We start from the raw sequence: 22,225 nt of genomic DNA, 5'->3' as shown, positions 1-22,225 counted from the left end.
GCAAACAGGAAGTCAGGATTCCTTTTACTAGGAATGTTTTTACTAGGAATGCTTTTTATTTATCACAAAGGTGCACTGGTGGCTACAGATGTTCTACTTTGGGCTCTTTCCTTAGACCTCCCCTTGAATTCAACAACATTTACTTTGAAGCTTGGTCTAATTGAAATGGTGGGCAGGGGTGGATAATGAAGGCTAAAACAGCTTTATAGAATACCTTTTCCTGGGATTTGGCTGTAAGCCCGTGGTTGAACTTGTTTTCCTTTCCCCCTCTGAATTTAGAACAGAACAGACTTTAAATTTGGGCTGTGTGGCAGCAGCTCGGAAAGACAAGCAAGGTAAACCTTTATTAAATCTTTTCATGTCTTTAAATGCCAGCCTGGGGAAAGACTAGACCAAGTAAGTGATTCCAGACGTTTTCCTTGGGCTGATATTTTTAATGTGTTCTTTAAACTTCACTAATGTGTTGTTGGTATGAGTGTCTGATACTGTGAGAACACATTGAGTACGAGTATCATTTCATTGAGAGGCAGCGAAAAACACATTGGTTTGGCTTGAAAATGTGTGAAACTGAAAATTTTAAGTACTGTGGTAGATGGCTGATTAGGGTTCAGAGGAAGAGAGATCTGCTGAAATGCCAAGCTGTGGTAGAAGGACTCTGCCTCCTTCCCTCCAACACCTGCTGATCCATTGCTCCTTCTGTTTCAATAACTAGTCACGATTTTATGAAGATTGGATGCCAGCAATATTCTGTGGTATTGTCAAATCTAAAGTACATTCACTTGTTTATTTTCCCAGTCAGTATGAACCTCAAGGAAGTCTTAAAGCAGGTGTCTTCCCCCCACAGTGTTATTGCTGTGGAGATTGATGTTCATGCAAATAAGGATAGTCCCATAAAACTCTTTCAGGTCTGTTGCATAAGGAAGCTGTTCTGAAAGGAAGTTGTAGGAAATTTATCTTCTGAGTTTGGTGCATGTAACATGCACTGCTAACCTTGCCCACGGTGAAAGATTTCATGTGTGGCTGTCAAGTCTCTGTGGCAGTGTTCTCCAGATGCTCTCGCTGTTGATCAGATGCAACAAACTGAGCCCAGGAAGAACAACATGAGGTTTCCTTCCTGGAATAAGGCTGGTTTATGCAGACTGCTTTTGTGGGAGTCATGTCAGCTGTTGCAGTAGAGCAGCTGGGGGTCATCATACAATAGAATTTAAGAGCCTTCCTAACAGGTTGCCAGTAAAAGGTTTTGGTGTCACTGATCATTTATTCTAAAGATTTTAACAGTAACAAATGAAAAATGAATCCTGGAATGTTCATAGTCATGCATTTGCTCTCACTGAGGATAAGAATCACGACCAGCTACTAAGGTTTTGTTCAGCCTTGCCAAAATTGTCAAATGAAAAATAGCTACATTTAAGGGGATTATAGTAAGAAGGAGATTTTTTTTTTAAATGGCATATCTGCTATATGTGTGAATTCATCTGTAAGATAAATAGGTGTGTGTATATGTATTTAATGATAGATTTTTCATGTAAAGTATTTGTAGGAGGTTTCGTACTTTATTTAAATGGCATGGGTCTTTTCTTTACAGTTTTTTTTTGTTTGCAGGCCCTTCAGTCACAATACCAAAGAGAAAAATGTCCAGTACCCATTTCTTTCTGATGGTGGGCTGAGTGATGGATCACCTCTAGCTCCATCATCTGACATGGTGTGTTAACATGGAGTTTCCTTATATTTTCACTTGCTTTGGTATATGCATAGTCAATAGTGCACTTTGTAAAACAAAAAACCCTGCAGCCTTAACAGTTACGTGCTAGTGTTCTCTCTTACCATAGAATGGATGTGCAGCTACAGTGTTCTTAAAATAACTTGACAAAATGAGTGCAGCTCAGACCCCTTAATGAGATCATAGCTGAAGACTGTTAGTTCTATCCAGCTACTGTGAAACAATGTATTTTGAATTTAGGTTTTCTTAAAAGATAACCCAGACTTCACAACATTTGAGTTGGGGACTTCTTTATTTGTTTTTAAATTTGGGGCATCAGCAAGGCTCATGTTTACATCCTTAAAACAATAATTCAGGGCAATAAGTTTGGTGGACAAATGGACCTCTTTAAACATTCTATTAAATTTCCTAACATCATCTTTCTGAATAGGTTTGTGAAGTTCTAGATCAGAAAATATAAGTTGAGGATATTTTAAAGTGGCTGTAAAGGAACTGTATATCCAGTGCCAGTCATGTTTTCTTCTGTGGAGAAGACAGAGTTTTCTCTGTCCTGTACACTGACCTTGCAAATGTCTAATGTGATTTCTTAGGTAGTTCTGTTACAGTGCCTCTTAAAGTATGAAAATGGTTTCCTTGTATTGGCAAACTGCTGGGAGCTAGCTACATTTTGGGGGGTTTTTCCCCAAGTGATATTTCTAAATATTTTACTTTTGTTCTAGGCTGCAGTATTCCTGTTCTTCAATCTTCCATGTTTTCTTTTATATGTATTAGTAACTTTATTTTGCCTTTTATGTACTGTTTTAATTTGGTTTTTGTACGTGAGTATGCAATTAAATTGGTTTAAAAACAAATTTAGACTCTGTTTCAGAAATACTACAGTGGAAATGTTCTCAGTGAAATTCAGGTGAGCCAAGTATTTTGTGCCTGGCCATTATGGAGCTGCTCAGAGTCTTCACATAGCTCAGCAGTCATCCACATCAAATGCCCTCTGTCAAAATGGCAAACAGCTGTAGACCACCTTATCTTTTAGTTGTGCAAGCAACTTCTATATTCATTGGCAAACGTTTCCTCAGGAGAACAACACTGGGCAAGATATTGATGAAGCTTTGAGCATAGCTGTTAGTAATCTTGGCCACTTCCATGATGCAAGCAAGGTGGGTAAAATTTAGTTAAATAAATAATGAAATAATCAATCCTCTCCTAGACTGAAGATTTTTGTTGTAGTAGTCACACATTAACACGCTATTTAAATTTGCTTTTCTTGCCTTTGTTTTGTTACCTGTTTTGTCTTTCAGCTGTTCATGTTATTTCTGTGAGTACACAGCTTTAAAGTCCAGGCTACTGCTTGAAAAGTAGTCTGCAGAGGAGTACACAAGCTTGTGCATAATTTAAAGTTAATAGGTCAATTCATACATTTAACAGAACCATATGCAAGCCAGTCTTCAAGTACTAAGTTTGTGTTTACTTGGATTAGGGTAAAATTCAGCTTTGGTTTTTACTCTAGCAGCTACTTTAACTTTTTTATTCTAGTGTGCCCCTTTCTGTATTTAAAGGTGGAAAAGATGTTATGAGGCCAGTAGAATAAAAAATGCAACAGAATGTGCAGAAAAATGTAAATCAAGTAATATATTTTATGCACAGTATAAAACATAGGAAGAATCCTAAAATACCAGCTAATGCTGTTAATAGGTTTTATTAATTAACTTTATCAATGATAAATAATTTATTTAAACTTTAGCTCTTCTTAAATGTGCTGTAGAAAAGCTTGTAGTTCTGTCTTCGCCATCTATTTGCATTTTGCTTATAAGATACACAGTATAGAAGTATTCAGTATTTTAAAAACTTTGTTCTGTTAAATGTGGGGGGAAGTGTCAGTGAGTCCTGTTCTCCATTCCCTTTCTAATGGCCAGTCTTTCTGTTAAGCAAAACTATGTTGAATTCCTAATTCATACACTAATAGCATATTGTAGGAACTACCCATTTCAGCAGCCATAATGTAATAACCCATGGGTATTCTATTATAATACCAAGACTGTGGTCTTGCAACAGGTTTTCAGCAGAGACTGAGAAATTGCCAAAGCAGTATTCCACTATTGAGATTTCTTTCCCTGTAGTCTCTTCATCAAATGTAACTGTAGTGACAAAACTGATGCTTAGCCAGAGGAAGATTTTTTTTTTTTAATTTTCCCTTTATGCTCATAATGAGTTTTAAAAAAGTGGAAATCTCAGCATGCTGTTATCTATGTATGGTGCAGTGTTTGAATGTCAGGTAAGGAAAGTGAGACGTTGGACCTAAGATCTGTCTTTTTCTTCTTAGACCTAAAAGCTTCAGTTGAGGATTCAAACAGTGCCAACTGATTCCAAGTTAGAGAAAACAGAGGGTTGTAATGATCTATAAGTGGTTTAATGTAACTCTTATCTGCTGGGGTATCCATCGCTGTCTTACTCTCATTGCTCTTACGCTGTCTTGTCTCATTGCTTCTGTTCTGAATTTTAAAAATAGTAGTAGTATTGTGTGAATAATAAAATAATAATTAAATAATGCATGTTTATTCGTACTGAACAAAATAGGTGCTGGAATACTTGGAGTTGAAAGTAAAGCATAAAAAAGACAAAGTTACAGAAGCTGCAGATAGAACACTTGATGAACTTATTACTCTTCTGTCAAGGTAGTAATCTAGTTTTGTAGTATGGCATGGGTGAGTTATTTTTACCACAAACCTCTTCCTAATTCAGGTGAAAGACTAAAAATGTGTTTAGAATTTTCTCATAGCAGTATTTTATAGTACCTGTCTTTTATTTTTACCTTTTCATTGTGGCATCTTGGAGCTGGTTTGCATGGTTGGAAAACACTAACTTATGCTGCCTCTGCTCTTAAAATAAAAACAACTACTCATTATGTTAATTTTCTGAAAAAGCTCAATTTTGAGGTTTTGTAATACTTTTATTAGTGGGTGATAAATTTTAACAGCAGTGTAGCAGGGTTTTTTAGATTTACTCCCTGCACATTTTCAAGCTGCTGGAAGCACAGGGACACTTCATTTCTAGATTTTCATAAATATTTATGTCTTCATATTGAAGGGAGAGAGGTGTTAAAGCTCAGGTTTCCAGAAGCGCCTCTGAGGGGGATGGTCTTCAGTCTTACCTTAGTGGAATGAATTGTAAGATCCAACTGTTTATTTTTCAGTTGCATGTGTTTGGAAATATCAGGAGGCTGAAATGGAAGAGTACTCCTAATATTTAATTAATAAATGTCTTTTCAGTGTGTACTCTTTAACTTTTGTGGTTCCCCCAGTTACAGAGTACATTTCCCATGCCTCTATTTCGCACTGTTTGGGGAAGATGATCCTTGTGTGTGAGATGTATGCACTTCATATTGTGTGGCTGGCAGCAGCTGTGTGTTACAGTTCAGATTTGAGTCTGTGCAGCTGAGTGCCTATTCTGAAAAGTAATGTTTTTAACACAGAAAAAGGAAATCATTTGCAGAATTGAAGGAGAACATCAACAACTACAGTTCTAGTATTGCAAAAACTAAGAAAGTCATCGAAGAGAAGAAGAAGAACTTGATTTGTGCCATTAGGACGGCAAAAGAATTAAAATTTTCACATTCTCTAAGAGACTGTTGCGATCTTGCTCAGGTAGTAACATTCTTGCACTGTGAAATAATTTACTTTTAAGGAATATATTCAAATTTAGAATGAAAGTTTGTGGTCCCAGTTTGCTGACTTCAATACTGACATTTTTGGGGTATTATATTCTTACCCTGCCTCTTCACAGACACAGAATTTCTATTTGGCTTAATCTCAAGTTACAGTGTGCTGACTGATGTGAAGCAAAAAAAGGTGGTTCTTGCCTTGAAGATTTTGGCAGGAAATGGAGAGGCAGGATAGGAAAACTGTCACAGTGCTGATCAGTGAAAAGCTGATGTTTTCATCAGTTCAGTTTCTCAAACCTTTTCCATTCCAGAGCTCTCCAGCCTTCTCAGTGAACTACTCCAGAATTCATAGCCACAGTCACTTGATCCTCTTGGTCCCAGGCCTTTACTTCTGTTCTTTCTCCCCATCATATCTGCCGTTCACAGAAACCTATGCTACCTCCCATGCTGTATCAGAGCAGAGGCCCATCCTGTGACGTCTCCTGTCTCTGGCAGCAGAGAGAAAAGATGCTTGGAGGAAGCATCCAAGAAACTGGGAAAGTTGAACGTTAAGGATTTTAGTATGAATAGGATACATCAGGCTCATTACACTGAATAAACATTACCTTATTCTGTCATAAGGTTGTGGAACATCATCTTTAATGTCATTGTAAAGCTTGTGGCAATGTGCACGGTTGTGTACATATGTGCATTGTACGCACATAGGCATAGGTTGTGTCAGTGAGTTCCACCTTTTACTATTTAAAATGAGTTTTATGTAAAAAAGCTTCCTCTGTTATTTCAAAATTTGTCATTCAATTATTTCGTTTGGAGCCTTTGTAGTCCTTGTGTTGAGAAAAGGAATGAATAATTGGTCTTGTCATTCTTTGAAAAAATGTGCTTTTCAGAATCATCTACCCTACATCCATTTGTTACTTTCCAGGTGAAGAAACTGGGTCTTCTGACCCAGAAAAGAAGTCTAATACTTCTTTTTTTTCTGTCATTTACTTCCATCTTACCACTGTGATTTTTTGGGAACTGGCAGCCACCACTCTCCTTTCATAGGCCTGCCTTTTTACTTAGAGATCACTTTCTCATTAGATGTTGAAACAAAAAGAGTATCTGAGTCTTGCTTCTGTTTATATGCTTAGATTACAGAATCCCAACCATTAAGTCATAATTAGGCAAGAAGACATATTTGAGAATTGGCTGTTGGCTGAACTCCTGAGGTTTTTACCTTAAAATTTAAGGTGTCATGCTATAGATAATAGATGTTTGTATAACTTCCTGTTTAATAGATGCTAAGATTGTACTTCTTAATTTCAGATTATTTATGACTTGAAGTTGCCAGTGCAGGCTGAGCTCTCAAGAGTGAAGAATTTAAAGGACAAAATACTTTCAAGGTAAATGACTGGAGTGGGAGATATACAGGGAGGTAAAAAGAGGCACGGGTTATCATAATTACAAAAACTGTTCATGAGACAGTTAAACAGCAGAAGTTGAGCTTCTTCACTTGCAGTTGACTGAAAAACTACTACTTCAGGCTTAAGTATAAACTATTCACTTAAGTATAAACTATTCACAAGTAGGCAATAGCCTTCATGTGAGGCATGGCGGAGAAAGCACATAAAATTTGCTGAAATGCAGGCAAATACATAGGCATTTTAAAAATCCTTGACAGACTTCTGCAACTTCTGAAATCCTCCTTTCCTTACAAATAGAAATAAATTGGGAGAATAGGGGCTTAATTACTTTTTTTGTGAATCAGTTTCTGACCTTCAGGAAACATTAAATGTTTTTTGGGGTGCTGATGTCTAAAGAAAGTTGTGGAAAATCCCAGTTGCCATGCTGGCCTCACTGGAAGCAGCTGATGATTCTATAGCAGAAGTGAGCAAGAAAGTAGGTCACAGCTGAGGTACACCTGACCCTGTGCAGCTTGGTCATAAGGCTGGTCAAGAGTGCTGTAGTTTCTAGTGTATAAAGGCCACACTCAAAAACAATGGAGGGACAGAACAAAGGTGATGGTGCTACTTTGGAGCATCTTGGGACCCCCGTTATATTTCAGGATGTGGAACCACTCTGGGAATAGAGTGGAGGGATGTGATTCTGACTGGCACAGAGAAAATAAGCTTAGCAAGTTGATTATTTACATGCTAAATGCAAACAATTTTTGTATGATCACAGAATCATTTAGGTTGGAAAAGACTATTAGGATCGCTGAGTCCAGCTATTAACACTACCAACTCCACCTTTACCATGTGTTAAGTGTAGTGTCTGCATGTCTTAAATCACAAAGTCATAGAATGGTTTTGTTTGAGAGAGACCTTCAAAGGCTGTGTAGTCTAAGTGTCTTCCAGTGAGCAAAGGGATCCTCAGCTAGATCAGGTTGCTCAGAGCCCCATCCAGTCTGGTCTTAAATCTTTTCAGGGATGGGGCACTTTACGCCTCTCCAGGCCACTTGTTCTTCTGTTTCACCACTCCTACTGTAAGAAATTCCTTTTATCTACTCTTAATCACCTTTCCCTTAGGTCAAGGGGTAATGGTTTTAAACTGTTTGCAGGAGGCTCTAGCAGAAAATTTGTGCCTGTCTTTCTGGAATACACTGTAAGGTCTCCCTAGTGCCTTGCCTTCTCCAGGCAGAACAGCCCCAGCTCTGTTAGCCATGCCTCCCGGGATGGTGGCTCAGCCAATCCCTGGGTGGGTTGTTCCAACACTAGACAAAAGTTAGGACCCCTCCTGTCATGTTAGTTGAGTTTTGGAGTTAAAATAGGAATAAAGCAATCTATAAAATCCTCTTTTAGAAAACTTAGGCCCTACCTGTCAAGTCACTGTTTTGAAGATATTGTCAGTAATGAATGGCAGTTTCAGAGAAGCTTGTTTAAATGCACAATGGTAAACTCTCCCAGCTTAAAACAAAGCTGAAACATAACAAAATCCTGTTTTGGTTGGGTTTTTTTGTTGGTTTTTTTTTTGGGGGGTTTTTTTTTGGTTTTTTTGTTTTGTTTTTGTTTTTGCACTGGAAAACTTTTCAAGAACTTCAGCTGAACAGAGGGCGAAGGAGACCTGATGAAGGATAAATATAAAGGCATACATACCTTGTGCCACTCCAAAATTACACCCAAAGTGAAAAAAAAACACAAGTAGGAGGTGCATAGAAGTTGAGGCACATGCTGTAGGCATAAAATGTTGTAGAAGAAAGAGTGGATATGTTCCTGGGCAGTGGGAGAGAACCCCAGACAGCTGTTCAGTACTATTTACATTTCATTTTTTCATTAATTAGAACTGGATAGAAAAGCTAAGGCATTTAGTTAAGTTATATTCACAGTTCCCTTAGTCTAAATGTAAAAGTGCTTAAAAGATTTTGCTGGTTTTCATTGGCAAAGAAATAGTTAATAGTGTAACAATAAACAGAAGCATATATTTTGGACTGGAGTTACGGTTTTGTTCTTTACAAAGAAAAGAAAATTCTTTGTGCAGAATAATATATTGAACTAAACTGAGCATAGATGTGAAAACTGAGTGAATGTTGCAGTACTCTGTGCATGAGGGAGAAAGCATAGGACAAGAATTTTTAAGTATGAATGTGAAGATAAATGAGCAGCCAAATCTGGTTTTTGTAGGAAGAAATAAACTGGAGTAGGTAATGAATCACCTGCTTTGCCCCTCCATGAATATTGTGCTGAAAAACACTCTAGAGCTCAAACTGTCAAAAGTGATTTTAGGTGTTTTTGTCACCTTCTATAATATTTGTTCTCTTCTCTTGAGATTGTTCCTGAACACTTCTGAGATTACCTCTTCATTAGAAAATTTGGACGAGATTAAATGGGAAATGACAATGAAGTAAGTATTTTTTAGTGAAAGAGAATAGGTACAGTAATTGACCTGCTCTAGTGGTTTTATTTGAGATCAAATAAAAAAAACTGTAGGTGCTTATGGAATTCTAAGAGTTTATTGAAGCAAAGCAAATTTTTATATACTGGTATTTCAATCAGCTTTCCGGTCAGTCCAGTTTGTTTTTCAGTTCTGACATTTTGGTTTTACTTGTGTTTTGCTCTAGTATATTTTGGTGAATCACTTCAGTTATCCAGATTTTATTTACGCTGTGTACTTTTCACCTTCAATTGGCACTTAATGATTTGACCATGGAACCGGTTAAGCTGGAAAAGGTCATTGAAGTCCAACTGTACACCTAACACTACCAAGGCAACCACTAAACCATGTCTCTGGGTTCTGTGTGTGCTATGTTTGTAGTACCTGTAATAGAGATGTTAATCATTTCAGCACATGAAAGTGCATGTAAGTGTAAATGGATCTCTAATGAACAGCAAGTACTGAAATTGGTAGTATTTCCAGTTCACAGTCTAAATACTAATTGTGTCAAATGCCAAAAGAAATTTCCTAAGATCAACAAAGAAAAACCTTTTATTTTTAAAATTATAATTGCTTTTATTTTATTAGAGGTTTTTTGTTTGTTGTTTTTTTGGTATTGGTTTATTTCTGTGGTCTTTTACTAATACTTGAAAAAACGGAATGGAGTTGCTCTTAGGGCTGTTGTAATTAACACTGAATATGCTAAAAAAGGCTTATTACATACTGTAATATTTGAAAATCCTACATATGAGACTGAGTAGTATCTGTTAGTACAAAAGCATCTGATATGCCTTTTTGTTTTGACATGAGCTATCTCATCACATTATGAACATTTTTTTCCAATAGTTTGTACTTGTGATCTCTGATCATCTAGATGTGGGGTAGCTCTTGCAGTAAGCTGTGCCCAGGCATATGTACAGTGTCTGTGACAATTCTTTCTAGGATTCAGAGTTATAGTAATGTTTTTTTATTGTCTTGGTATTAAAAAATGTAATTTAGTTTATTTCTAGCAGGTCTTATGAGGTGTTTTTTTAATATAGTGATGCATTCTTGATAAAAGCTCTGCTTTGAGTCATGCTTTTCTGGAAACAGACTGAATTATGTTGTTTCCAAGTAAAATTTTTCCCAAATACAGTGAAGATAATGGACAAGACACTCTTATCCTTGATGGCCAGGAAGAAACGCCTGATGTCATAATAGAAGAAATACTTGAAGATGACTTGGAAGGCAAGTCGTAATACCTCTTGCTTTCAGTGTTCCATTGTTGAGTGTGATCCTATTTTTGAGTCTTGTATTATGCTATGTATTTGGCTCATGCAAGTTCTTTAATGGTGTCTGTTTCAATTTTTTTTTTTTTTTGTTCTCCTGTTTAGTTTATTGAAAACTTTATCACAAGCTATCTCAAAGAGGGTCAGAAGCACTATCTGCTATATGATGGTTTGCTTTGACTTGTGGTTATTGCAGTCTCCTAGGAGTTTCTGTCATTAACTCCTGGACAGTTACCTCAGCTTCTTGAATCTTCTCCCAGGCCATTGTCCTATGATATTTGGCAGGAACAATTAGGTTCCTCAGCTTGTCAGGTTTTCCCTGGATTGCACTAGTAAGAGTGTAGCTGACAAGTCCATGAAGGGATCCTTCCCCTCTGTTAGAAGACTGAATCTGGAGTACTGTGTCCAGCATTGGACCCTGAGATACTGAAAGTCACTGTCACACAGGAGGGAGCCCAGCAGGACCTGCCAGGCTGGTGTGCAGGAGGTGCTCAGGGTCTTAGAGATCTTTTCTGGCCTTAATAATTCCATGATTTTGTATGTAAGATAAGATAGCTGACTCATCAGTCTTTGGAGATGGTGACCAGGGATGATCCAAAAGAGGCTGTGTTCCTATAGGGGAAATCTTTCAAGTCATTCAGACTTTTTGTTCAGATGCTATCTTTTGCACTGGGAATGGCCAAGAGAAATCTTGCATCCATTCTGGGTGCAGCATTTCCTAAACTTGGAAGCACAGTCCTGAATACCTGCGCAGATTGTTTCAGATGCCAGAGTCTGTGTAGTCTTTCACCCATTATGTGTTGCAGTCCAGAGGTGGCAGTGCTCCAGGATGTTGCAAGTCTGTCTGGTTGGTGTGCCCTGATCAGTCATGCAGGTGACATTCAGCCTAGATGATGTTGTCCACTCTTTGGAAGAACCTTTGTGGTATAAAATACTCTTGTAACAATTGGTTTGTGGGGTTTCTAAAACCCTCTGACCCATGAACAGCCTTGTCTTTTATATCCCTAATGGAGGGAGGTACCTGCAGTACAAAGGCTTTGGATGCTTAGTCACAAGTCCTGTCTTACATAGGATCATCTCTTGGCTAGTTCCTTGATCTTCATGCACTAACACTGAGTAACTGTAGTAAAGTGCTTGGCATACCTGTTCTTAAAGGTAGGAGTCTTAATATCTGATTTGCTTTCTATGTCTTTGTTAGAGGGAATGAAAACTCTGAATTACCCACTTAAATTCAAGCTAGCAATTTGTGAGACAGCCGTTTGGTTTGGAGGGTAGCATAAGGGAGGTAGTTCAAAAGAACAACTTCATCAGGAAGCAAACATGGTAATAGTTTGAAACAAGTATGAACAGAATTGTCAGATTAAAATCTGTTTGTGGTAATATCATGATTAATACGACATAAACTCAATCATATGCCTCAATCTGTTGGAGTCACTTGGAGGGTGTTTGATAATTTGTTATGTCTTACTCAGGTTTGACAGAATTGGTTTTGGTAAGCCATGTTATAAATCCATGCCATTTCTATATTCGGAGATACTCACAGAAGAAGGAAGCATTTGCTTTGCAGACGAAATTGGAAAATTTCTGCTGTAGTAAGAGTTCCTATCTCTTGCCTTCAGACATTTTGGAACTAGGTAAATGGTTAATTCCTAAAGATCTACACAGCTTAAAATACTACTTTGCAATATACCTTTCTTAGTATCATACTCTTTCTTTTTTCTCTCTTCCCCCCAACTCCTTTATGTAGTAAAGCAGTCCTTACAAAGTTCACTGACTGAATAGAAACCATTTTAGAAATGAAAATTAAAGACAGTAGTACATTCTTAAATCATTAACATTATTTCCTAACCCACATGTTGATAATGTTACCCACTTCCATAATGTGTTCAGAAAACTGATGAAAAGTATATAATAACTTGATATGTCTGTGGGGGTTTTGCCATTCTACTCGAACTATAGAAAGTTTACCAGAAATGACTTCTTGATACAAGCCAAACACCTTCCAGCCTTAAAGACATTGTATAAATGAATGTGGGGGGAACTTCTGGTGGCTATGGAGACAAGATTTACTGTCTTTGTGTCTTTATTGTAGTAGTAGCACTTTTATTACCTGTGTGGAGGATGGGAAGAGGGGAGCATTATGCAGAACTGTAATAATAGTTTCAGTGTGAAAGACTTTAAAATACTGAATTTAGTCCTTTTTTTGCTGTCCTGTATTTGCTTCCATGTAGGTGCTAGAACTTTCATTAAGAGTGAGGAAACTGGAATGTGGTGCCGTGGAACTATCACTGAACTAATTCCTGTAGAAAGTAAAAGTCGGAGGAAGCCTTGTGATCCAATAAGATACAAAGTGTGTGATGTTGCATTACTGAAAGTATTCCTGATTGATTTTGGAAGCTCTGTAGTTCTGATTTTCTCAGGGTATGTTCATGGAGAGAGGGGTTTTTGTCTGTAGTTGTTGTCTTTACTGTTGTTATTCAAGGTCTTTTCTGAGAAACAAGTCCTTCCCCACCTTCACGCAGGCGGATAACCAGATACCCAAATGGCTCTGGTATTCTCTTCATACATATTCCCCTCAGAAAAGGTGGCACTATATTTAAGTGCACAAGTGGACAAGCCTGCATACATTAAAATATTTAGCTGAGACATGAAATGCAAAAGGCAGCATATAAGTACTAAATGCTTTAAACAAATGCATTTCACTGAGAATTTAAAATTCTGGTCTATTGACATGACATTATGCCAATTACTGCAATAATAACTTACAATAAAAGTCTGGGATTTGGTTTGAGGGGTTTTAGGCATAGGGTTTGGGGTTTTCTGCTTTTACACTGCATTTATTCCCATTGGCATTAGATGTGATCCCACTGAAAGGCCTGATCCTGCTACTCTGCAAACTATTGAAACCCATGACATTTGTCTGTTTGTGAGGAAGCCTGATGAGCACATTGAGGCAGAGCTTGCAGCCATTCCTCCTTTAGCAGTACGGTGTTCACTGAAGGATGTTGTTCCCAAAAATGAAGTAAGTACAAGCTACTTGAAGTATTTCAGGAACTTCTTCATAAGATTTCTATTCAAGAATTTAAATATGGAATTTTACTTTATCTTATTCCAGTATAAACAGAAGGAAACTCAAGAGTACAGAGTGTATTTTAAGTTAAATTGTCTTGTAAAAAGATGTGTTGCATTGCTTTCATTGGAAAAGAAACAGTCTGTCTTAAAAAGCCTGTGAGACTACAAATGCATATTTCAGGCTTAAATCTCACTGCTCATACTTTAGACATGTTCTTTTATGAAGTTTAGAAAGTAATTACAAAATTGATCCTCTTATTTTGTGTCTGTCTGATAACTATGCAAGTAGTAACTTTCATCCAAACAAAAAATAAATGGCTTCTTAAAAATTTTAAGAGAATCTCTTCAGGGATTGTACTTGTTACTTAAAAAATTTTTCCACTATTGTAAAGTGTTGTTTATTCTCTTTCAGTATAACCACAAATAAAGTGCTGTCAACCTTTATTCCATTACAAAAAAGGCATATCTATTGCAGTATTATTTTCTTCAGTATTCATTTTTAATTAGGCTTTCTTTATTCTTGCCACGTTCACATGGAAATGAACTAAGTCCAATGCAGCTGTGCATTTCTGACAGTATTAGCTGTTGGTCCATTTTGAGGGGTTTTTACCAGTCTGATGTTGACTGAAATAACTTTAAATAGGAAAGTTCTGGAACAATTTTCACAAGTGTAGATAAAACGCCTTCCTTATATGTGCTTTCAGTTTTTTCTGTGCCTAAAAGACACAGATTGGCAGTATCAAATGAGAAATGCATTAACTTGATCCCAGAGAAATAAATTCAGACAGGCTTTTTCAAGGTAGATAAAATGTTACACAGGATGCTGTGGAGAGTGGCAGTGTGTAAATTTATCAAATCATATTGTACATTTGTGAAAGACAAGAAGACAAACTTTAATTTCTGCTCTCTCAATTCATGGGAAAACCATGAAATGAAACAAGTAAGATAATTCTGGTTAATGTATCAAAACTATCTGAGGGGATCTTCAAAAGAAACATAATAGAAACTGCAATCCTTTGACCTGACTCAGTTTTATACAGTTTAAGACACATACTAATCCATAATAAAACAATTCCATTCAGTGCTGTCCTCGCTATGGGCTAGACAAGTTGGACCATGTTCAGTATTTAATCTGTTCAGATGTATCTGTGCTTTCTTCCTTGCATTTACTTTATCTTACTTTTAATTACAGTTTGTATTTTTTATTTTAACATTCTCTGACATCCTCAGTAACTTTTTCTTTCTAATACAGGATGAAGGTTGGGGAAAGGAGGCAAAGACAAAATTTTTAGAAATGGTAAACAATAAAGTTGTTTCAATGATGGTGTTTAGAGAAGAGGATGGTGTTCTCATTGTGGATCTGAGAAAACCTCCATTTAATGAAGTAAGCAGTAATACACCACTGTCTCTCAAGGATGCATTGGTTTTCTTAGATTTGGCAAGGTATGTGTCTTCCTTTGGTTCCTGCTCCTCTATGCCATAACTGATAATAATGGTTACCAAGTGAAGTTTACTAAGCTGGTTGCTTTTGCAATGTTCCATATATTAATGTGTGATGTATTAACCTTCAGCAGTCTGCTCATTTCCTTTTTTCACCTTCACCAATGAGTACCATGCTATACTCATTTGCACTAGTCAGGCTTCATTTAGATAGGGAACTTAATTTTGGAAAATGGCAAAATACATATTTTTGTACAAATTTTAAATAACAGGGGAGGCTCTCTAAATGAGAAGCCTTGGTGTCTATCACAGACAGAAAACCACACAGAAATGAGCCTGCTTGATTTGGCTGGTAGGCAGTGGGAGAAGCATTACAGATAATTGGCTGCACCACCTGTAATTTTTGTAAGATCATTTTGTGGTTTTTTTAATGGGAAATTTGATGTTTGAATATAAAAGGGCTCGTTTGCAGTTCATTTTGACTGACTTTATTGAAAATTTCATTTTGTTTACCTTAGGTTTAAATTACAACTTCCTAGTCAGTTGGAAAATTGCACGGTCTCGCAGTACAGTCCACCAAATATTCCACAGGAAGGAGAAGAGGTCTTTGTTGTGGTTTGTCACATTAATAGTCCAAGTGATTTCTATCTTCGCTTGGTAAGTTTAAAAATAAGGCCTCTTTAGGTGAAACTGTGAATAAACATTTTAATGTTGAGCTATTTGTAGTCCACACTAAATAAGTTACAACGTCTACTAAGTTCTGTCACTTGTTATCAGTGGTAGGATTCCTAGAATTAGTAGGTGAGATTAATTCTAACAGTCATTGATTCAGCCTAGTTAAAATTCAGGAATTCTTAAAATCCCAGAAAGTTTTTATCAGTTATGTAATATGATTAATTCCTTTGTGGGTGTGCAATATTTTACTGGTTAGAATTGATTGAACAGGGCACTATTCAATAACTGTTAGGCTCTCTAATTCACTTTATGTATTCATGACCACTTTAATTTTGGAGGGAAGACTGGAAAGTACAGTACTAGGAAAAAAATTATCCCTTAAAAGAGAAAAAATGCCATTAAAGAAGAACATCTGCTCTGTGTGTGTGGTTTGTTGTTTTTTATTTCAGAGAGAGAGTGTGGAATCTTTAGCTCTTCCAGAGAAAATTCAGGAGATATATAAACAAGAGAATGGCAAAAACTTGGAAATTTTCTGCCCAGTTGAAGGCCAAGCATGCGTTGCAAAGCAGGAGGATGGGAATTGGTATAGAGCACAGATTATAGGTGAAGTATTGATTCTTTTGCTCTAATGCTAGGTTGCAAAATCAGATGTGTTGGTAGGTCAGAGTCACACGCTGGATATGAGCAGTAGCATCCAGCCAGTATTTTTACTGGGATTTATGGTGCTACCAGGTAGCTTCATAAAATCAGTAGTACTAATACATTTTCTTTTGCTATTAATAGACTGGTTTATACACCTGTTCTTTCTGAACAGAGATGCAACATATTCCATTCTCTAGAGATTATTGAAATTCTGTTATGTAATTATTTTAAGTAGTATTTCTCTTGCTATTACGGTGTGAACCACAGCTTTGGCTATTCCAGCCAGCCTGTGAGTGTATCTGGTGTTGGTTCATAATTCTCCGTAGTAATTCCAAAGGGAGTGGGGGTTGTGCTTGTTCTGAGTCTGTGTTGCCTGTATGTGGGCAATGTAGCACATCTGCTTACATGTTTACTTGGCATGTGTTCAGTGTGCCAGTGTCTCACAAAGGAGCCCAAAATGCCAGAGCTGTCATTTCAGGGACCTGAAAGAGCTGACTCCTAAAGAATGCTCTTATTGATTGGGGTATAAAAATTTAAAAAAAAAAAAAAATTGATACTAGGTGATAATACGGCATGAATGTGGGGTCTGCTCTGACATTCTGGTGCTTTAATCTGTATCAGATACTAATTTTTTGTTAAAATATCTTGGGTTGTTTTCCTTGGAGGACTGCCAAGTTGTCAGGAAGTTCTGGTAAAATATGTTGACTACGGCAACATTGCTAACTTAACTCCTAAAGACATACGCAGAGTGAAACAGGAGTTTCTGAGCTTTCCAGAAAAGGTAAATGCCTGGATTAAACACTCAAAATTAACAACGTTTCGGTGAATGAGAGTGGAAAGAGATAATTGTTCACTTTCTGAAATACATTAAACAAAGGAACTTTGTTTTTGCCCACCATTATGAAGTGCTTCACTTAATGTTTTGGGTGCATAATGAAAGCTCTTAAATTATTTTGTATCTTTCAGGTGTAAATTAAATCTAATGTTGCCCTGCAGTATACATACTGCAGAAGAAATATATATACAATTTGTATATATGTGTGTATTTAATTCACTTAAGTTTATTTCCATAATAAGCTAAATTAATTTTTGCATTCTTTCCTTTTTAAGTGATAATCTCATAATAAGAGGGGATTTTTTTTAATATATTTTTGTTTACATTTTAAATTTGGTGGTTTTCTAACTTGAGGAATGGTTGCAGTATCCCCCTTTTGACAAGGAGGAAAACTGACTGGGAAAGAAAATGGCAAAGTATTTCTGTCAAATAAAAAAAAGCCAGTAAATGGAAATTATTTTTTCTTTGCTATTCATTTGATAATTTTGGTTACCGATCGCAATTATGCTGAACTTTGAAACTTCAGAGTTTGATAGGGGTTTTTTTTAAGTCTTGAAGGCCACCAGTAGGCTTTTTTGTCACTTCTGTGCAATAATCTTTACTTATCTCTGCACCAGTTCTATGCCTTACCATAAAGGGAGAAAAAAGAGTTTTAGGCTCTTTGTATTTTGGCAGGAAGGTCTCTGAATGTGAGGTTCATGCTCAGCCATGGGAAGGGAGGGATCATTTTGAACTAAATCAGATTGTGGTAATATGGAACCAGAAGCCAAGGTCTTGGTGTCTTGCATGAGTGCAAAGCAAAGCCTGTGATTCAGTCATAATGAGATGATCTTGATCTGTATGTGATGTTAGTTGCATAATCTTGAGTTACTCTTCAGGCAATCAGGTGTAGGCTGGCTTGCATTGAGCCATTCAAAGGGGCACATGAGTGGAACAGAGAAGCCAAAGAAAGATTTGAAGAAATGACTGAAGATAAACTTATGTTGTGCTCAGTTATTGGTAAGTTATCAGGAGTATATTAATTTCTATTTACATATTATTAAGTCGACTCAAATGTAGAAACAATCTCTCTGATATTTAAAATAGTATTTATTTGAAATGCTTGTGTTCATACCTGCTAGAGATAGCCTGGAGTGAGAGTATCTAAATTCTCTCCTCTGATAGGAGGAGGCATAACAGATAAAACTTGCAACAAAAGTTCTGTTCATGTGTTGTCTCTCAGACCATACCAGTGTTACATGATATAAGCATTCTGATTATTCAGGTGGGCTTGTTTCCAAAAGTACTGTCCTTGATGTTTCCTGACTTTATTGGTAGCTGGGAGTGTGATTGCTGCTGCTCTAAAATATTGCCAAAAAAGAAAAATAATTTCAGATAACACATACATACCTTAGTAGAATTTTTCTCAATACTGTACATTGTTCATGTGTAGCTACTTACTTTTCAGCCCTTGTGGAATGATGATTTGGAACCCATTTAATAAGTGGAATTATGCGTAGCAGTTGGAGTTTTTGTACAAAAGCATTTTGTGATTATTGGTGTATTTTAAGTTAATGTTATGGATATGTGCAAAGCTAAGCATCTGCATATTGTTGATGTTCAGAATCAATTATTTTGTACATCAAATGTAATTTTGGAGAATTCTGTCATTTAGCACTATTTGTCACTTCTCTAAAACCATAGTCTTCATACTGTCATTGATTGCCACTAATTGTGTTGATATTATGCATTCACAGAAATTTTAGATAATAACATCTTATCTATTGAGCTCTTCAATGCCTCTGCTGATAATGGGAGAAAATTTAGTATTAACTGCCAGCTAGTTGAGGAAGACTTAGCATCCTACATACCTGGGTAAATACACTGTGCATTACTTTTAAAGTATTTGGAAATACAGAATTTGGTGTTGGCGTGTCACCTCCAGTGGCTGGAATTTACCACATCTATGATCGATTAATTTTAATGTAACATCCATCAGCTGGTGTAATTTAGAGTAATTGCAGTTTGATAGTTAAATTCTCAAACTAAATCTTGACTAATATATTGAAGTTGTACCTGTGAAAAAAATTGAAATCAAATGTTTGCACTGTACTTGTAGTGTGCCTAAGTGCCAAATCTTCCCAAAGTGTTTACTGTTAAGGTTCCCATTCCCATGTAGTAAGAAAAAGAATTTCTGTCTTAAACCTGTACCTAAGGTGAGTCATCTCTTTGGGAGGTCAGTTACTAGAAAACATTTGGGTAACCAGCTATGACAGCAACAGAAGGATTGGGAAGACAGCAGAGTTGGGAAATGTGGTGGGAGGGATGAGGCTGATGAGGATATAACACTGCTGCATTTAATTTGCTGGCTTTTTACCAAGATAATCCATGGGCTGTATTAATGAAAATCTGTAGTTACTCTTTCATTAATAATTTTTTGAATACTGATGGAAATATATCATTACATAGGAAGTTTTCATTCCAAAAGGAAATTCCTGAATTTGCTTTTTTAGGAGGATGCATGTAAGTGGATTTTCTCTCCTAGCTCACAAATGTAACTAAATCTTAGTAACACTGTAATACTGTCATAGTCAGAATTTTTAGTAAGATTTTTATAAGCTATACAGCCTGAACAGCTGAGTTTTTTCCCTGTCACAAAGGTATTTTATTGTGTCCCATCTGTATTTGGATGCCTGCTTCCAGCATTCAGTCAAGAGGGTATAGTCCTTTACCCTAAGTTGTTGTGTAACACTGATCCCTTGAATAAGGTGGATTTTATGATCCCTTGCTCACAGCCCTTCTTTAGCTGGACTGGGGAGAAAATCAAAGAAATTTGAGCAAGAAAACTCGTGGGTCAAAACAGAGAAATCACTTACCAAATATTGTTGCAGGCAAACTAGACTTGATTTTACTTAGTTATTACTAATTAGCATAAACAATTACGAATTCTGGCATTGTTACACAGAAGAAAAAGATTTATAGCACCTACTCTCACCCTTTCCCAGGGTCAAGTTTATTCCAAGCAACTCTCATTACTCTCCTGCACTTGAGTTACACTCAGTCCATTCAGGGAGGCAGTGAACAGTGCAGGGAGTTGGGGTCAGGACACAGCAGTTTATCCATGCTGCTCCTTCCTTCTTTTCTTCCTGTGCTTTTGAATGGACCCCCCACAGGCCTTTGTCCCTTATTTTGTGGGGCAAGAGGCCCACTCCAGATCTTCTGTTGTTATGATCTTGGTGTTCCCTGTGCTATCTCTTCTGTTACCTGAATGTGCAAGGATACCTTCTGAAGGAGGACAAAAATGTTACTATCATTAGTGTTTCAGAAGTAGCTCTTATGAATGTTTTTGTGTAAGCTACGGCTCACTTTTTTCATGTTGAATAATTCCTGTTATTTTGTTATTGAGCCTTTTTCACTCCATTTAAAATCTGTTTAAACTTTCCATTCTAAGTATTTTGTGTTCTTTATAGGTACACTGAAAGAACTGAAGTAAAGCCTAATGAAATATGGGATGATCCTCTAGAAGAAATTTCTAAAACCTCAGAAGCTTTTATTCCTATAGACATGGAATCTGTGGATGAAGGAGATTTCAGATCACTTTGTAACAAGGAGTTACATGGGAGAATTAGTCATGTTGTGTCTCCCAGTAAAATTTTTGTACAGTTGCTGGCATCAGAAAGTATACTGAAAAGGTACTGAAATTCAAAGAACTTTCCTTTAGTTAAAGTGTTCTTATTACAAAGTGGTGAAGTATAGTTAGAACAAACTCCAATGAGAGTTGCATTTGATACTGTGTACTTCTTGAAGGCTGCTGACTTACTTGCCTTTCTTGAGGAAAGTATAGGAGCAGAAGAGAGGTTGGCACTATATTGTGGCTTATTAAATAGTTCTGATTCCAAATTAAATATATGATCTCACTCTTATTTCAAATCAGTTTTATGGAGTAAGTATTGGAGCCTGATGAATACAACACTGTCCAAAAAGATTAAATCTTCCTGCTCTTTCTTCTCTCCTTCCCATTCCCTCATTAGAAATCTGGTTAAATAAAGTCTGTATCCCAAGTCTTAGAACTTATTATTAGTGGTAGTAGCAGGGTTTTGTTTTTTTTGTTTTTTTTTTTTTTCCCCAAAGGGTTTCCAGTACCCTGTTAGGAAGTTTGAACACAGTTTCTAGATACAGGGTGATGCCTGCCTTCGGTAGATATTTAGGTAACATTTATGTAGTCATGCCTACTCTTTGGGAATAGTTAAAAGAGTATGTCATGGTTTAGTGCAAGTTGCTTATGTATTTATTTATCTTTTAATCTTCTTGGCTGTAACTGCCTAGAGTTCCATTTATGTAGTCATGACGTTGGGGACCACACTCTCAAACTGTCAAGAGAAAATGGTGTCATTTTCAAATAGTGCCATACAAAGCACTCAGGTTTGCTCAGATTAATTCCAGTGTCTTAAGTTAACATGATAGGTGTACAGACTTTTAATGAGAATGCATGGTTTGTAACTCCCATTTAATGTATTTCTAACATGTCATGAAGAAAAACTGCAGCACTGTACATCTGTTAAAACAGTACAGCTTCATTGTATGGTAGTTAAACAATGACTGAATAAGCCTTTTATTTACTGCATTACATTTTATCACTAGAAAAGCAGTTTTTTTAATGTCAGTTTACAGGAGGAGATGGCTTCCATCTACAAAGAATCCCAGCCACAGTCTGTGAAGTGGGAGAGCGAAATGCACTGTGCTGTTTACATATGCGATGTGGGACAGTGGCAGAGAGGTCAGATCCGCAGGATTGTCTCTGAAACAAGTGCAGAGGTATAGCTCTTATAACAGGGTTCATAATTTTATTTCTAAACTTGAAAGCATTCACTGATTAAAATAAGATTAAATCTTTGTTTCTTTCTTCTGTGTTAATATTTTCTCCCAGCATTTTTCTTTTGTTGAGAGTTCAAGTAATGCTGTACATTGCTGCAAATCAGTTGACTGTCTTGTCAAAGCTCAGGTGCCTTTAGCAGGGAATCTGGTAGTTGAGGAAGACTCATGAGGTTGACTTTTTCTTTATTTACACTGCCCTTTGGAACATGGCAGAG

At 36.8% G+C, this 22,225-nt stretch overlaps 1 protein-coding gene across 1 annotated transcript in view; it reads left to right on the top strand.

The window, feature by feature from the left end:
- Positions 1–22,225, top strand: part of RNF17 (ring finger protein 17) — a 38,962-nt gene that overhangs the window by 2,185 nt on the left and 14,552 nt on the right. Inside the window, exons 4-22 of the mRNA XM_068181351.1 lie at positions 280–335; positions 1,603–1,702; positions 2,794–2,874; positions 4,292–4,389; positions 5,187–5,358; positions 6,681–6,757; positions 9,120–9,194; positions 10,360–10,451; positions 11,965–12,126; positions 12,724–12,913; positions 13,349–13,514; positions 14,817–15,007; positions 15,523–15,661; positions 16,129–16,282; positions 16,987–17,102; positions 18,035–18,155; positions 18,893–19,010; positions 20,606–20,827; positions 21,800–21,950. Of these exons, the coding sequence (XP_068037452.1) occupies positions 280–335; positions 1,603–1,702; positions 2,794–2,874; positions 4,292–4,389; positions 5,187–5,358; positions 6,681–6,757; positions 9,120–9,194; positions 10,360–10,451; positions 11,965–12,126; positions 12,724–12,913; positions 13,349–13,514; positions 14,817–15,007; positions 15,523–15,661; positions 16,129–16,282; positions 16,987–17,102; positions 18,035–18,155; positions 18,893–19,010; positions 20,606–20,827; positions 21,800–21,950 (2,481 nt within the window). The remainder of the gene's footprint in view (positions 1–279; positions 336–1,602; positions 1,703–2,793; positions 2,875–4,291; positions 4,390–5,186; positions 5,359–6,680; positions 6,758–9,119; positions 9,195–10,359; positions 10,452–11,964; positions 12,127–12,723; positions 12,914–13,348; positions 13,515–14,816; positions 15,008–15,522; positions 15,662–16,128; positions 16,283–16,986; positions 17,103–18,034; positions 18,156–18,892; positions 19,011–20,605; positions 20,828–21,799; positions 21,951–22,225) is intronic.

The sequence above is a fragment of the Anomalospiza imberbis genome, chromosome 2, assembly GCF_031753505.1.
Source record: "Anomalospiza imberbis isolate Cuckoo-Finch-1a 21T00152 chromosome 2, ASM3175350v1, whole genome shotgun sequence".
Classification (NCBI taxonomy): domain Eukaryota; kingdom Metazoa; phylum Chordata; class Aves; order Passeriformes; family Viduidae; genus Anomalospiza; species Anomalospiza imberbis.
Note: the sequence above shows the minus strand (reverse complement) of the source record. Positions and strands in the feature narration are given on the sequence as shown.